The following is a 15,866-nucleotide window of genomic DNA, read 5'->3' as shown; positions in this document are numbered from 1 at the left end:
ATTAGTTTGTATGAGGAGGACAAAAGATAATAAGTAGATAAATAGCAGTGAAAAATGGAGAGAAATTGATGGATTTGGGATAGATTTTGAAGGTGGAATCAGAAGGACTTGCTAATGGATTACATGTAATAAGTGAGGGAAAGAGAGGAATTAAGCTTGAGCAACTTGGTGCCATGTTCTAATTTGGAGGAAGACTAAGAAAGGGATAGGTATCAAGAGGTCTCTTTTTACCATGTAAGGTTTGGCCAGAAATGTAGCTTAGTTGTTTGTATATGAGTTAAGAACGCATGTTTCTCTTCTAGCTTATTGTATTTACTCTACTTTTGGTCTCCTTTTATCCTCTTTTAGCTTTGGAGGAATTTTTTACATCACTTGTGAAGCAAGAAATGGTGAATATGCCTCGTGGGATATATCACTCTGCATTAAAAGGAGGTGCCCGCTCAGACCAAGGAAAGACTGTAGCAGGAATCCCCAATTTTATATTGAAAATGTATGAAACAAACAAGCAACCAGGACTGAAACCTGGCCTTGCAGGTAAGGGTAGTACATAGTACCAAAAATACAGGTTTTTCATGTAATGATTTAACTTCCACTTCCAAGTAGGATATAATGGGCTATGGCAGGGTGTTGCTGCTGCTACTAACGTGGATAAATTATAAAAATAATCGCATTTTAAAAGACATCGCAGGACTGTGGAAGCAAAGACAAATAGATGGATTTAAGTTTCAGAGTCAGCATAACATTTTAGAACTGTTTTCTCCCCACCTTGGGGGATACCAACTCAGCCCAGAGGCATGGCCTGTTGGAAGAAAGAGAAACTAGAGGAGCTTTTAGTGATTGCCTGGGACTAGGGCGACAAATTAGAGATTTTTCTCATAGGACACTTGCTGAATTTTGAATTTGCACCAAGAGCTAAAGAGCTAGGCTGAAAGCTTCTGAAAGGCAAAGTGAAATCCCTTTTAGTCTTCTGATGCTTAGGAAACAAAGACGAGCTAGGAGAATGGGCTTGAAAAAACAGCATGCAAGAGGTAAAAGCCCAAGAGAGAATGGTGAATTGATAGTGAAGATCTGCAACTGCTCTCACCTGGGTGAACTTACTAATTCTGGCCACAGCTGGAATCTGAGCATTCAGCCTCAACTTTAGTGAGAAGCTGGTGAGGAGGTGGAGAAACCAGCAGACATCTTGGCAATCATGTGGAACGAGAGTGACACAACTCAGAACTTGAGTGACCTTGAGCACAAGGCCAATTTCTCTCAAGTTATTTGCGACATTTTGAAGCTTTATGGGATGGAAAGCTAAAGAGCTAAGCTGAAAATTTCTGAGAGCAGACCTAAATCTCTCATAATTTTTTCAGATTGAGGAGTCAAAGACTCATTAGACTGCCAATTAGTGGGGGGTGTTGTGGGGAGATATACCCTGGCAAAGGAGTGAACCAGAGCTGGACTCAAATTACAAAAGTTATAATCAGTCCTAACCCAGATCAATTCCTGATTAGGTTGAGGTAATCAGTCCTTCACCCAGTCTGCCTAACAGAGGAGAGAGGAAAACTACTCTTTGATTGACAATAACACCATTTAGTACTTCTGTGGTTCTTTCATATACTGCACTAGACACAGGACAAAGGAAGAAGCTGGAAATGAAGGGAATGATTCCTGGAGATAAAGAAGTCACTCTGTTTGGAAAATATCAATTCTAATTGGCCTACATGAAATAACATACTTTCAAAATATATGACAAAAATGAGTAGAACTAAAAGAGGAAATAGACAAACCCACAATAATAATGGAAACTTTAAAATATCTTTTTCAGTAGCTGGCAGAGCAAGGAGACAAGAAAATCTATAAGATCACAAAATATCTGAACAATCTATGAACAAACTACTGTATAGACATGTAGAACATTGTACCTTATAGTGATAGAATTTATATATCTTTTAACTGTACATGGAAAATTTACCAAAATGACCATACGCTGGACCACAAACTTCAATAAATTTCAAGATATTGAAGTCACTTAGAGTTTGTCCTCTGATGACAATGGGATTAAGCTAGAAATAAATAACAAAAATGATTACCATGATATCTCCAGTTGGCTGAAAATTGAACAGTATACTTAGTAATGGATGGATCAGAGAAAAGAATCAAAATGGAAATGAGAAGATAGTTTGAAGTGAATGATAATGAAGATAAGCCATATAACAACCTGTAGGTTGCAGCTAAAATAGTATTTTTAAACACTGTTTCCCCTCTAGGGAAATTCACACTTTCAATATATATTTTAGAAAAGAAAGGAAAATAATCAGTATTTGAACTTCCAACTCAAGAAGCTTGGAAAAGAACAGCAAATCAAACTTAAAGGACCAGGGAAGAAATAATAAAGATAATAAAACTCAGTGCAATAAAAAACATAAATAAGCTGGAGGTTCAGCTGAGAGCTTCACTGACCGTTGTGGAAAGGGCAGGGAGAAGAGGGAGAGTGAGTGTATGTGAATACAGGAATGAGGGAAAGCTTGTCCACTTTTGAGTATAAACTAAAGGGACCCATGTTATCATGTGTTCATGAAGATTAATATGTGCAAGTATTTCTCTTTAATTGAAATTTTTAAAAAACTTAATAGAATCTCTAGAACTAAACAGTTCACAAAGTCAAGACTTGCAAATTTGTTCATTTATTTATACTTACACTTATTTACTCATAAGTAAATTGTAAATAATATTTTACATGTGATCTTAACTAAAAAGCTATGAGTCAATAAGTAATATACTATATTATGTTACGTTTATATTTTGAGACAGAGTTTCTCTTGGTTGCCCAGGCTGGAGTACAGTGGCACAATCTCAGTTCACTGCAACCTCCACTGCTAGTTCAAGTGGTTCTCCTGCTTCAGCCTCCTGAGTAGCTGGGATTTCAGGTGTTCGCCACCATGCCTGGCTAATTTTTGCGTTTTTAGTAGAGATGGGGTTTCACCATGTTGACCTGGCTGGTCTCAAACTCCTGACCTCAAGTGATCTGCCTACCTTGGCCTCCCAAAGTGCTGGGATTACAGGTGTGAGCCACCGTGCCTGTCCCAATAGTATTTTAAATATTAGCTTTTTAAATCTCTTGTGTTTTTTTATTCCTTATATATAAACGGTCAAAAATCATAATTTGCTTAACAAATGAGCTTTTATTTATAAATATCTCTATCCAGATTGATTATCAGTTACTGAGAATCTAATTAGTAAAGTTTTTCCGTAAGAAATGTCTTTGTAAGCTGGGCGCGGTGGCTCACACCTGTAATCCCAGCGCTTTGGGAGGATGAGGCAGGCGGATCATGAGGTCAGCAGTTAGAGACCAGCCTGGCCAATATGGTGAAACCCTGTCTCCACTAAACTTAAAAAATTAGCCGGGCATGGTGGCAGACGCTTGTAGTCCCAGCTACTCAGGAGGCTGAGGCAGAAGAATCCCTTGAACCCAGGCGGCGGAGGTTGCAGTGAGCTGAGATTGCACCACTGCACTCCAGCCTGGGCAACAGAGTGAGATTCTGTCTTAAAAAAATAAAAATAAAAATAAAATAAGGTCTATATAATTTTTTTTTAAAGGTGGTATGTTATTTTGCTATGATGTTTCCATGTATCAGAGTAAAGATGGAAAACCATTGAACAGACTGATGGCCAGCAGAGGGCGAAGTTTCAAGCAGACTTCACTTGCTCTTGTACATGAGGTAGGTTCCCATGTCCTCTTCTTTATGTTTTAGTGTTTTCTCCCTTCATGATATGTTTAAGAAGTTGTTTGTTTGTTTAGAAATAATTTTTTTGATCATAATTAATGTAAGTTGCTTTTAAAGGCCACCAAAATAGTTGACCCAACTGAATACTCAAATATTTCAATGTATTTCTGAAAGAAACTGCCATGTTTTCCCCCACTGCCCAGCGTATTTATTAGGGAGTAATGTCTAGGAATTTGCTTTACTTCATCAATGCTTAACTGTCGTTATTCAGAATAAATATCAATTTATTGTTTAAAGAAATGCTACTGCCTATATCTTAATTCTAATCCTTTGCAATTATGTAGGGGACCAGTGTTTGTATTTTGTGAGTGTTTGGAATTAAAAGTAAATAAAAGCATTTTAGAAAAATAACCCTTGGTTTTAATGTTTATTTTACTTTTCCTTTCAGCTACCTTTTAAAAATAAAGTTCTGTGATTCTATTAGATGATTTATATGAAATCTGATTATTGCAGATTATGGCAAAACCAGGGGAAGAGGGAAGCTGGAAAGTCCTTGGGAAATGTATTTTTATTGTTTTTAAATATTTTATCACACTCATATGATGTATACAAATTAAAATGTATGAATGAATAACAAAACAAAATGTCACAGCAAAGAGATTTATATAGTTCAGACATAGTAGGTTATATATCAGTTATAAGTAAAAATATATGAATTGTAAAGATTTAATGAACTTGATATAAAAATAATTAGCATTTCTAAAATATCTTTCTATAACATCTTATTTTGATGCCTAATTTATACATTTGGTTGTAATTAATTTGATTCACTTTTATTCTGTATCACACCAATTGCCACCAGTTTCATAGCACAGCAAAATTCAGAGGGTTTTTCAAGACCCATCTTTGTCCTTTGCCATCCATTTTCCTTTCATATATTTAGTTAGAATTAAAATTGTGTAAATACTTGTTTCAGAAGCTTTTTTTTTGCCTAATATAGTGTCTTCATTCAACTAAAAAGAGAAGAAGGATCTGGGAAGAGCAACGCTTTTCTAGGAGGAAGGTTTAATTTCAGACATAGGTGATTTCTATGTTTTTTTTTGTCCCTGGCATCTCATTAGTTGGCATAGAGAAGGGAGAAACGTGGTACCTTTTTGTGTTTTAAGCTGTGCACTTAGATATTTGAAGGAAAACTGAAGTCTAAAGTCTTACTGAAAAGCTGATTTATAATAAAAAGTCACCATCAGAACAGAAACAAGAAAAAGCATTAGTGCAGGAGATGGCAGAAGACATCTGATAACTTTTGGCAGTGGCATCAGAAGTTATGAGGTGTGTCCGAGATATAAGCACAGAAAATCTTTGGGTTAAGATACTTGTTGCTTGTCCTGTAGAGAGTCTAGAAAATTTCAAAGGGAAAAGAAAATAACATCATTGTTTTAGGGGTCAATTAGAAGGCGTATTGGACAGAATTCTGCCAAATGTATAGTAGGATTTTAGACTGGATTCCATATTCTGCTCAGTATATGTAGTTCATTTGCTTAAAACACAAAGGCTGGGGGACCCATGAAGTTTCTCAAACTATGTGACAAGAAATAATATGAACTTTCAGAGCTGGTTAATAAAAATAATTGTAATAATAACAGCTAATAATCGATTTAGATACTTTCAACACTGTGAGGTAGGTGCTGTTAATGTGTCAAGGTCACATAGCTAACAAGTAGAGGAGCCTGGAAATTGAACCCAGGCAGTGAGGCTCCATAGTCCTTGAACTGTCATCTTCTCTCCCAGGTTAATCAGAGAAGATTCTAAAAATACATTTGGATTTTTCCAAGATTACTCTAAGCTCTCTTAAATCATCTCCTTGCATCTCGTCTTTCTTTTGTTGCAATCAATTTGGGATTTTTCCAGATGAAATTTCTTCAAACCCTGCTTTTGATCCTCCCATTACTTTATCCTGAGTCTTTTTTATTTCCAAGTATTTCTTCTTTCTTTCCTTTTTCTTTCTCTTTTTTTCTTTTTGAGATGGAGTCTCACTCTGCTGTCCAGGCTGGAGTGCAATGGTGCAATCTCAGCTCACTGCAACCTCTGCCTCCTAGGTTCAAGGGATTCTCCTGCCTCAACCTCCCGAGCAGCTGGGATTACAGGCATGCGCCACCACGCCCAGCTAATTTTTGTATTTTTAGTAGAGATGGAGTTTTACCATGTTGGCCAGGCTGATCTCGAACTCCTGACCTCAGGTGATCCACTTGCCTCGGCCTCCCAAAGTGCTGGGATTACAGGCATGAGCCACTGTGCCCAGCCATATTTCCAAGTATTTCTTGAGAATTGCAGTTTGTTTATTAATTCACCAGTTGATGCACCTTCGGGTTTTTTCTGTTTTCAGTGATTAAGACTAAAGTTTCTATAAACATTCTCATACAGATCCGTGTGTGAACATTCATTTTTCTGTTTCTTTTCAGTAAACAAATACCTAGGAGTGAGAGTGCAACGTCATGTGGTAAATTCATATATAACTTTATAGGAAACTATCAAACTGTTTTCCTAGTGGCTATCTTATTTTGAATGCCCATCTGCAAGGTATGAGAGTTTGAGTTGCTCTGCCTTCTTGTCAGTGCTTGATATAGTCAATTAAAAAAATTTAGCTATTCTTGTAGATGAGTAGTATTAGTTTCCCTTTGTGGTTTTAATTTGTGTTTCCTTAATAACTAATGATGTTGAAACATCTTTCCATGTGTTTATTTTGTATGTATCTGTTTTCTTCCTGAAGTGTTTGCTCTGATCTTCTGCCCATTTTTAAAACTGGGGCTTTTGTTTTCAAAAGAGTGTTCTTTATATATTCTGGATATTAATTTTTTTTTTAACTTAGTCTGTTACATGTCTTTTCATTTTCTTTTTTTTTTCTTCTTTTTTTTTTTTTTTTTTTGAGATGGAATCTTGCTCTGTTGCCCAGGCGGGAGTGCAGTGGTGCGATCTCAGCTCACTGCAACCTCCGCCTCCCGGGCTCAAGTGATTCTCCTACCTCAGTCTCCTAAATAGCTGGGATTGCAGGTGTGCACCACCATGCCCGGCTAATTTTTGTATTTTTAGTAGAGACGGGGTTTCACCATGTTGGTCTGGCTGGTCTCAAACTCCTGACCTCATGATCCACCTGCCTTGGCTTCCCAAAGTGCTGGAATTACAGGCGTGAGCCACTGCGCCCGGCCTTCATTTTTTAATACGTATTTTGAAGAGTGGACTTTTCATTTTGAAGAATTTCAACTTACCAAATTTTACAAAATGGTTCTTGCTTTTTGTTTAATCCGAGATTACAAAAATTTTTCATTTTCTTTTTTCCTGTGTTTTATTTTTATTCTTTTAAATTATTTTTAGAAATTGAGGTATGATATGGTTTGGCTATGTCCCCATCCAAACCTCATCTTGAAATGTAATGCCTACATGTTGCGGGAGGAACCCAGTGGGAGGTGACTGAATTATGGGGGCGGGTCTTTCCTGCACTGTTCTCATGATAGTGAATGAGTCTCATGAGATCTGATGGTTTTAAAAACGTGAGTTTCCCTGCACACCCTCTCTCTTTGCCTCCTGCCATCCATTTAAGATGTGACTCGCTCCTCCTTGCTTTCTGCCATGATTTTGAGGCCTCTGCAGCTGTGTAGAACTGTAAGCTTATTAAACCTGTTTCTTGTGCAAATTACCCAGTCTTGGGTATGTCTTTATCAGCAGTGTGAAAGTGGACTGATACAAGGTGTAATACATATACCATAAAATTTACTTAAAGTATACAACTCAGTGGTTTTCAGTGTATCCACAGAGTTGTGTAACCATTCCCACAAACAATTTTAGAACAATTTCATTACCCAGAAAAGAAACTGTGTACCCATTTGTAGTCACTCTTCATTTTCCCTTGTCCTTAGCTTTCAGCAGCCACTAATCTACTTTCTGCCTCTATAGATTTGCCTATTCTGGACATTTCATATAAATACCATCATACAATACATGGTTTTAAATGTCTGGCTTCTTTCACTTAGTATAATGTTTTCAGGGATTTTCCATGTTGTAGCGTGTATTAATACTTCATTCTTTTTTGTGTGAGAATAATACTTCTCTGCATGGATATACCACATTTAATTTATCCATCTTTCAGCTAATGGATCTCCTTCTGTGTTTTCTTGTAGAAGTTTTACATTTTAAGGTTTACTTTTTAGCTTAGGTCCATTTGAGTTAATTTTTGTATAATGTATGTGTTATTTGTTGAAAATACCATATTTTATTCACTGAATTACCTAGGCATTTCTGCAAAAATCACTTGCCCATATATGTTTGGGTCTATTTCTGTACTCACTTTTGTTCCATTGAGATCCGTAGATTTGTGCTTTCACCACAATGACATACATAGCTGAATAACTTTCGCTTTATAAAGTCTTGAAATCAAGTAGTATGAGTCTTCCAACTTTGTTTCATGTTTCAAAAAAAGTTCTGACTATGCTAGATCTCTTGCTTTTCTATATGAATTTTAAACCAGTTTTAAGAAACCACAAAAAAGTTTGCTGATTTCAATGGTAAATGCATTGAATTTGTAGGTCAACTTGAGAGAGGACTGACATCTTGGTAATAGAGTATCTAGACCCATGAACAAGGTATAATTGTCTATGTTGATTTTTTTTGTATTATAAATCTTGGACATATTTTGTTAAAGTTCATAAGTATTACATATCCCTAAGTATTTTGATGCTATTCAAATTGGACTTTTTATTTTAATTTTTTACTGTTTATTGCTAGTTTATAATCATCCAATTGATTTTTTCTATGACCTTACTAAACCAGCTTTTATATTCTTACAGTCTTTTTGTAAATTATTTTTGTTTTTCACTGTAATGTTGTCTATAAATAAAGATGCTTTTAATTTTTGCTTTTCTGATCTGTATGCCTGTCAATTGTTTTTATTGCTGGACTGCACTATCTAGGGCCATCATTACAGTGTTGAATAGGACTGATGAGAGTGAATATTCTTGTCTCATTCACTTAGGGGAAAATATTCAGTGTTTCCCTGTTTAATATGATGTTTATATACAGATTTTGTCGACTTCCTTTGTCAGGTTGAAGAAGTTTCCTTCTAGTCCTAGATTTCTGAGAGGTTTTTTTTTTTTTTAATCACAAATAGATGTTAAATTTTGTAAAATGCTTTTTCTGTATCAATTGAGATGATTCAATGCTTTTAAAATTTGTTGATATGATTACTTATTTTGATTGATTTTCTAATGTAAACCAATCTTGCATTCTGGGATACACTCCGCTTGATCATAGCCTATTTATATATTGCTTCATTCTGTGTGCTAAAATTTTGTTAATAAGGATTTTTGCATCTGTGCTCATGAGACATGTTGTTCTGTAGTTTTCTTGTAGTAATTTTGCCTGGTTGTGTTATCAGGGTAATTTTGTCCAAATAAAGCAAGTTGTGTAGAGTTCCCCTCTTTTTTTTTTCCTGAAAGGGTTTGTATAGAATTGTTATTAATTTTTCCTTAAATTTTGGGTAGAATTCTCCACTGAAAGCATCTTGGCATGGAGTTTTCTTTATAGGACTGTTTGTAACTGTGAATTCCATTTATTTAGTATACATGAGGCTATTTTTTTTAATCTACCTATCTGTGTATCTACCTACAGGCACACCTCATTTTGTTGCACTTTGCAGATACTGCATTTTTTACAAATTGAAGGTTCGTGGCAGCCCTGTATTGAGCAATTCTCTAGGCACCATTTTTCCAATACCATATGCTTACTTCATGTCTCTGTGTCACATTTTGCTAACAAAATGTGAAATATTTCTTTTTTATCATCATGTCTGTTGTGATGATCTATGATTGATGATCTTTGAAGTTACGATTGTAATTGTTTTGACGTATAACAAACTGTGCCCACATAGCACCATGAACTTCATAAATGTTGTGTGCTTTTTTATTTCTTCACCAACCAGATGTCCCCCCAATTGGGCCTCCCTATTCCCTGAGACACAACAATATTGAAATTAGGCCAATTAATAACTACAATGGCCTCTAATTGTTCAAATGAAAGGAAGAGTTACATATCTACCACTTGAAACCAAAAGCTAGAAATGATTAAGATTAGTGAGAAAGGCGTATTAAAAGCTGAGATAGGCTGAAAGCTAGGCTTCTTGCACCAAACAGCCAATTTTGAATGCAAAGAAAAGGTTCTTGAAGGAAATTAAATGTGCTACTCCAGTGAACACATGAGTGATAAGAAAGCAAAACAGCCTTATTGCTGATTTAGAGAAACTTTTAGTGGTTTGGATAAAGGAATGAACCAACCATAACATTCCCTTAAGCCAAAGTCTAATCTAGAGGAAGACTCTAACACTCTTTAATTCTGTGAAGGCTAAGAGAGGTGAGGAAACTGCAGAAGAAAAGTTTGAAGGTAGCAGAGGTTGGTTCATGAGGTGTAAGGAAAGAAGCGATTTTCACAACACAAAAGTGCAAGTTGAAGCAGCAAGTGCTGATGTAAAAGCTGCAGCAAGTTATCCAGAAGATCTAGCTAGGATCATTGATGAAGATGGCTAAACTAACCAACACATTTTCAATGTAGGTGAAAGAGCTGTCTATTGGAAGAAGATGCCTTGTAGAAATTTTATAGCTGAAGAGAAGTCAGTGCCTGAAGGACAGGCTGGCTGTCTTGTTAGGGTCTAATGCAGCTGATGACTTAAGTTGAAGCCAGTTCAACTTTACTTAAAATTCTGAAAATCTGAGTGCTCTAAAGAATTACGCTGAATCTCTTCTGTGTTCTAGAAATGGGACAAGGCCTGGATGACAGCATATCTGTTTATACATGGTTTACTGAATATTTTAATCCCACATTGAGAACTACTGCTTAGAAAAAAAAAGATTCCTTTCAAAGTATTACTGCTAACTGACAATGCACCTAGTCACCCAATAGGTCTGATGGAGGTGTTCAAGGAGATGGAGTTGTTGTTATGACTGCCAACACAACATCCATTCTGCAGCCCATGGATCAAGGAGTAATTTTGACTTTCAAGTCTTATTTGAGAAATACATTTTGTAAGGCTATAGCTGGCATAGATAGTGATTCCTCTGTTGGATCTGGGAGAAATAAATTGAAAACCTTCTGGAAAGGATTTACCATGTAGATGTCATTAAGAACATCCGTGATTTATATGAAGAGGTCAAGATATCAATGTTAACCAGTATTTATAAGAAATTGATTCCAGCCCTCTTGGATGACCTTGAGGGGTTCAAGATTTCGGTGGAGGAAGTCACTGCAGTTGTGGGAGGGGTACCAAGAGAAGTAGAATTAGAAGTGGAGCCTGAGGATGTGACTGAACTGCTACAGTCATGAGGAGTTGCTTCTTAGGGATGAACAGAGTGGTTTCTTGAGATGGAATCTACTCCTGGTGAAGATGCTGTGAACATGTTGAACTGACAATGCAGGATTTACAATATTACATAAACTTACCTGATAATGTGGTATCAATGTTTGAGAGGATTGATTCCACTTTAGAGAGAAGTTCTATGGATGAAGCTATCAAACAGCATTGCATGATACAGAGAAATCTTTTGTGAAAGGAAACATTAAGCAATGGAGCAAACTTCATTGTTATCTTAAGAAATTGACACAGGCGTCCCAACATTCATCAGCCACCCTAATCAGTTAGCAACCATCAACATCCAGGCAAGACCTTCCACTCGCAAAAATATTAGGACTTGCCAAAGATTTATATAATTATTTACATTTTTTAGCAGTCAAATATTTAAAAAAAAAAATTTTAGTGATAGGACCTCACTGTGTTGCCCAGGCTGGAGTGCAGTGACTATCCACAGGTGCAGTTACAGAACACTACAGCCTCCAACTCCTGGGCCCAAGGGATCCTTCCATCTCAGTCTCTTGAGTAGCTGGGACTACGGGTACGTGCCACCATGCCCAGCAGTAACAAAGTATTTTAAAACTAAGGTATGTACATTGTTTTTTTTAAATACATAATGCTGTTACATAATAGATTATAGTATAGTGTAAGCATAACTTTTATATCCACTGGGAAACAAAAAAAATTGTATGACTCTCTTTATTGGATTATTAGCTTTAATGCATTTGTCTGGGACCAAACCTGTCTGAGGTGTGCCTGTACTTCCTGTGTACATATAGTGGGATAGTTTTCCTTTTCCAAAAATGCTACTATTAAATTAGTGATAAATCTAATGATTGCGGTGGTCTTACTAAGAAATAGGATCTTACTGGCATGTGAATAAGCCCTTATGTACTGTTTGTGTTGTTATTCATTTCTATTAATAACAGCCCCTAAAGAATCCATATCCTTACAGGATATTCTATACCCTTCACAATGGCTACAACTACATGAGAGTGAGTGAGCGAGTGAATAAATGGCTAAAAGAACTTTATTTTGAATTTAGATGTGATCTGTCCTCATTTGTAAAAATAGACTTTATTTTTTAGAGCAGTTTTAGGTTCACAGCAAAATTGAGAGCAATGTATGGAGCATTCCCATACAACTCCCTGCTCACTCTGCCCTCATGCCTACCTCTCATCTTCCCATTATCCCCCACCAGAGTGGTATATTTGTTACAAATAATGAACCTACATTGACACATTCTTGTTACCCAAAGTCTATAGTTTATATTAGGGTTTATTCTTGGTGTTAAACATTCTATGGGTTTGAACAAATGCATAGTGGCATGCATATAATCATATAATCATTTTAGTATCATACACAGTAGTTTGGCTTTCTAAAACCCTTCTGCAATCTCCCATTCATCCCTTCCTTCTCTCTAACTCCGTGTGACCACTGATCTTTTTACTGTCTCTATAGTTTTGCCTTTTCCAGAATGTCAAGTAGTTGGAATCATACGGTATATAGATTTTTCAGACTGGCTGATTTCACTTAGTATTAGGCATTTGTTTTCTGCATGTATTTTTGTTGCTTGATAGCTGACTTCTTTTTAGTGTTGAATAAAAATCCATTGTCTAGAAATACTACAGTTGATGTATCCATTTACCTACAGAAGGATATTTTGGTTGCTTCCAAGTTTTAGCAAACATGTATAAAACTACTTTAAACATCTTTGTGCAGAATTTTGTTTGAAGATAATTTTCAACTCTCAGGTAAATGCCAAGGAGCACACTTGCTGGATTGTATGGTAAGAGTGTGTTTGGTTTTGGTAAAAAATGGCCAAAACATCTTCCAAAGTGGCTATACCATTTCGCATCTCCTTCCTCTTGCTCCAAAGCCTTGTCAGCAATTGGTGTTGTGGTCTGGATTTTGGCCATTCTCATTGGTGTGTAGTGACATTTCATTGTTATTTTAATTAGCATATCCCTGATATGTGAAGCATTTTTTATATGCTTATTTTTTATCTGTGTGTCTATTTCTTTGGCCCATTTTAAAATCTTGTTGTTAGGTTTTTCATAGTTGAGTTTTAAGACTTTTTTCGTATATTTTGGATAATAGTCCTTTATCAGATCTGCCTTTTGCAAATATTTTCTTACAGTCTATGGCTTATCTATTCTCTTGACAGTGCCTTTTGTAGATCAGAAGATTTTTATTTTAATGAAGTCCAGCATATCCATTGTTTATTTAATACATAGTGCCTTTGATATTGTTTCTGAAAAGCTGTCATCAAGCGTAACATTATAGATATTATCCTGTGTTATCTTCTAGGAATGTTACAGTACTGTGTTTTACGTTGATATCTATAATCTATTTTGAGTTAATTTTTATGAAGAGTGTAAAGTCAGGGTCTAGATTCTTTTTATTTTGCATCAAGATATCTGGTTGTTTCAGTATCATTTGTTGAGAAGATTATCCTTTCTCCATTGTTTGACTCATTCTCAAATATTAACGGACTATATTTATATACATCTGTTTCTGGACTTTCTATTCTGTTTCTTTGATCTATTTCTCTCGTCATTTGCTCATACCATGCTGTCTTGATTACTGTAGCTCTATAGTAAGTCTTGGAGTTAGGTATGTCAGTCCTCCAACTTTGCTCTTCTTCAGTATTTTGTTGGCTCTTCTTTGTCCTTTGTCTCTTCATATGAACATTTGAATCAATTTGTTGTTTTCCAGGAAGCAACTTGGTGAGATTTTGAGTGTGATTGCATTGAATGTATAGATGAAGTTAGGAAGAACTGACATCCTGACAATATTGAGCTTTCAAAAATCCATGAACCTGGAATATTTCTCTATTTATTTCATTCATTATTGATTTCTTTCATTCGAATTTTGTAATTTTTCTCCTATAGATATTATATACACACACACATATATATGTCTGTGCATATATATGTGTATATATATAGATACATTTATTTATGTAGGTTTATACAGAAGTATTTCATTTCTGGAGGTGTTAATGTAAATGCTATTGTGTTTTTAATTTCAGCTTCTATTTTTTTCATTGCTGTCATATAGGAAAGCAATTGATTTTTGTATTGTAACCTTGTATCTTGCAATTTTGCTATAAGTGCTTATGGGTTCCAGGAGTTTTTTGTCAACTTTTTCAGATTTTCTATATAGACACTCATGTCATCTGCAAGCAAAGACAATTTTCTTTCTTTCTTCCCTTCAGCATACATTTTACTTTCTCTTTTTGGCTTACATCAGTAGAAAGGATTTCCAGTATGATGTTGAAAAAGAATAGTGAGAGAGGACATCCTTGCCTTGCTCCTGATCTTAGTGGGAATGCTTGTAGTTTCTCAAAATTATGATGTTAACGGTGGGTGTTTTGTAGATATTCTTATCAAGTTGAGGAAGTTCTGTATTTCTAGTTTACTGAGAGTTTTTATCATGAAAAACTGTTCGATTTTGTCAAATGCTTTTTCTGCATCTATTGATATGATTATGTGATTTTTCTTCTTTACCCTGTTGATATGTGGGAATAAACATTAATTGATTTTCTAATATTGATTTAGTCTTGTGTACCAAAATCCATTTGGTTGTGGTGTATAATTCTTTTTTACATTGTTAGATTTAATTTGCTTATATTTTGTTGAGGCCTTTTACATTTATGTTCATGAAAGATATTGCTGTGAGATTTCCTATTGTTGTTAATACCTTTGTCTGGTTTTAATTTTAGGGTAATGCTGACCTCATATGAGTTAGGAAGTATTCTCTCTGCTTCTGCCTTCTGAAAGAGACTGTTGGGAATTGGTGTGATATCCTCCTTAAATGTTTGGTAGAGTTCACCAGTGAACACATGTGGGACTGGTGCTTTCTGTGTTGGAAGGTTATTAATTGTCAATTCAATTTCTTTAATAGATACAGGCCTATTCAAATAATATATCTTTTTTTCATGTGAGTTTTAGCAGATTGTGTCTTTCAGGGAATGAATTGGCCCATTTCATCTAGGTTATCAAATTTGTGGGCATAGAGTTATATATATTATTTCCTTATTATCCTTTCAGTGGCCAGAGAGTCTGTAGTGATATCCCGTCTTTCACTGCTGATGTTAATTTCTAAATTTGTTAAATTTGTTAAGGTCTGTGTTATGGTTCTTTTAAATTTGTTAAGGTGTGTTTTACGGTTCAGAATGTGGTCAATATTGGTGAATGTTACATGTGAGCTTGAGAAGAATTTGTGTTCTGCTGCCGTTGCATAAAATAGCCTGTAGATGTCAATTATATCCAGTTGATGGATGGTGTTTTTGAGTTCAACTATGTCTTTACTGCTTTTCTGCTTGTTGGATCTGTCCATTTCTGAGAGAGAAGTGTTGAAGTCTCTGGCTATACGAGTGGATTAATCTGTTTCTTCTTGCAGTTCTATCAGGTTTTGCCTTATATATTTTGATGCTTTGTTATTAGGTGCATGCACTCTAAGGATTGTTATGTCTTCTTCGAGAATTGACCCATTTATTATATAATGTCCCTCTTTATTCTTGACAGCTTTCCTTGTTGTCAAGTCTGCTCTGTCTGAAATTAATATAGGTCTTCCTGCTTTCTTTTGATTAATGTTAGCATAGTGTCTTTCTCTATCCATTTACATTTTATCTGTATGTGTCTTTACATTAAAGTAGACTTCTTGTAGACAACATGTAGTTGGGTCTCGGTTTTTGATCTACTTTGACAATCTTAATTTGCTTCCAAAATGATTATTGATATATTTTGATTAATATCTTCTAT

The 15,866-nt window shown here is 35.5% G+C and overlaps 1 protein-coding gene across 12 annotated transcripts in view; it reads left to right on the top strand.

Moving 5' to 3' along the window:
- The window catches only part of FOCAD (focadhesin), a 313,151-nt gene that overhangs the window by 198,032 nt on the left and 99,253 nt on the right, over nucleotides 1-15,866 (top strand). For all 12 annotated transcript variants that reach the window (XM_009456376.5, XM_063787945.1, XM_063787943.1 and 9 more), the window contains 2 exons: nucleotides 349-534; nucleotides 3,583-3,704. In XM_009456376.5, coding sequence (XP_009454651.2) covers nucleotides 349-534; nucleotides 3,583-3,704 — 308 coding nt within the window. The remainder of the gene's footprint in view (nucleotides 1-348; nucleotides 535-3,582; nucleotides 3,705-15,866) is intronic.

Source organism: Pan troglodytes, chromosome 11 (genome assembly GCF_028858775.2).
Source record: "Pan troglodytes isolate AG18354 chromosome 11, NHGRI_mPanTro3-v2.0_pri, whole genome shotgun sequence".
Lineage (NCBI taxonomy): Eukaryota > Metazoa > Chordata > Mammalia > Primates > Hominidae > Pan > Pan troglodytes.
Note: the sequence above shows the minus strand (reverse complement) of the source record. Positions and strands in the feature narration are given on the sequence as shown.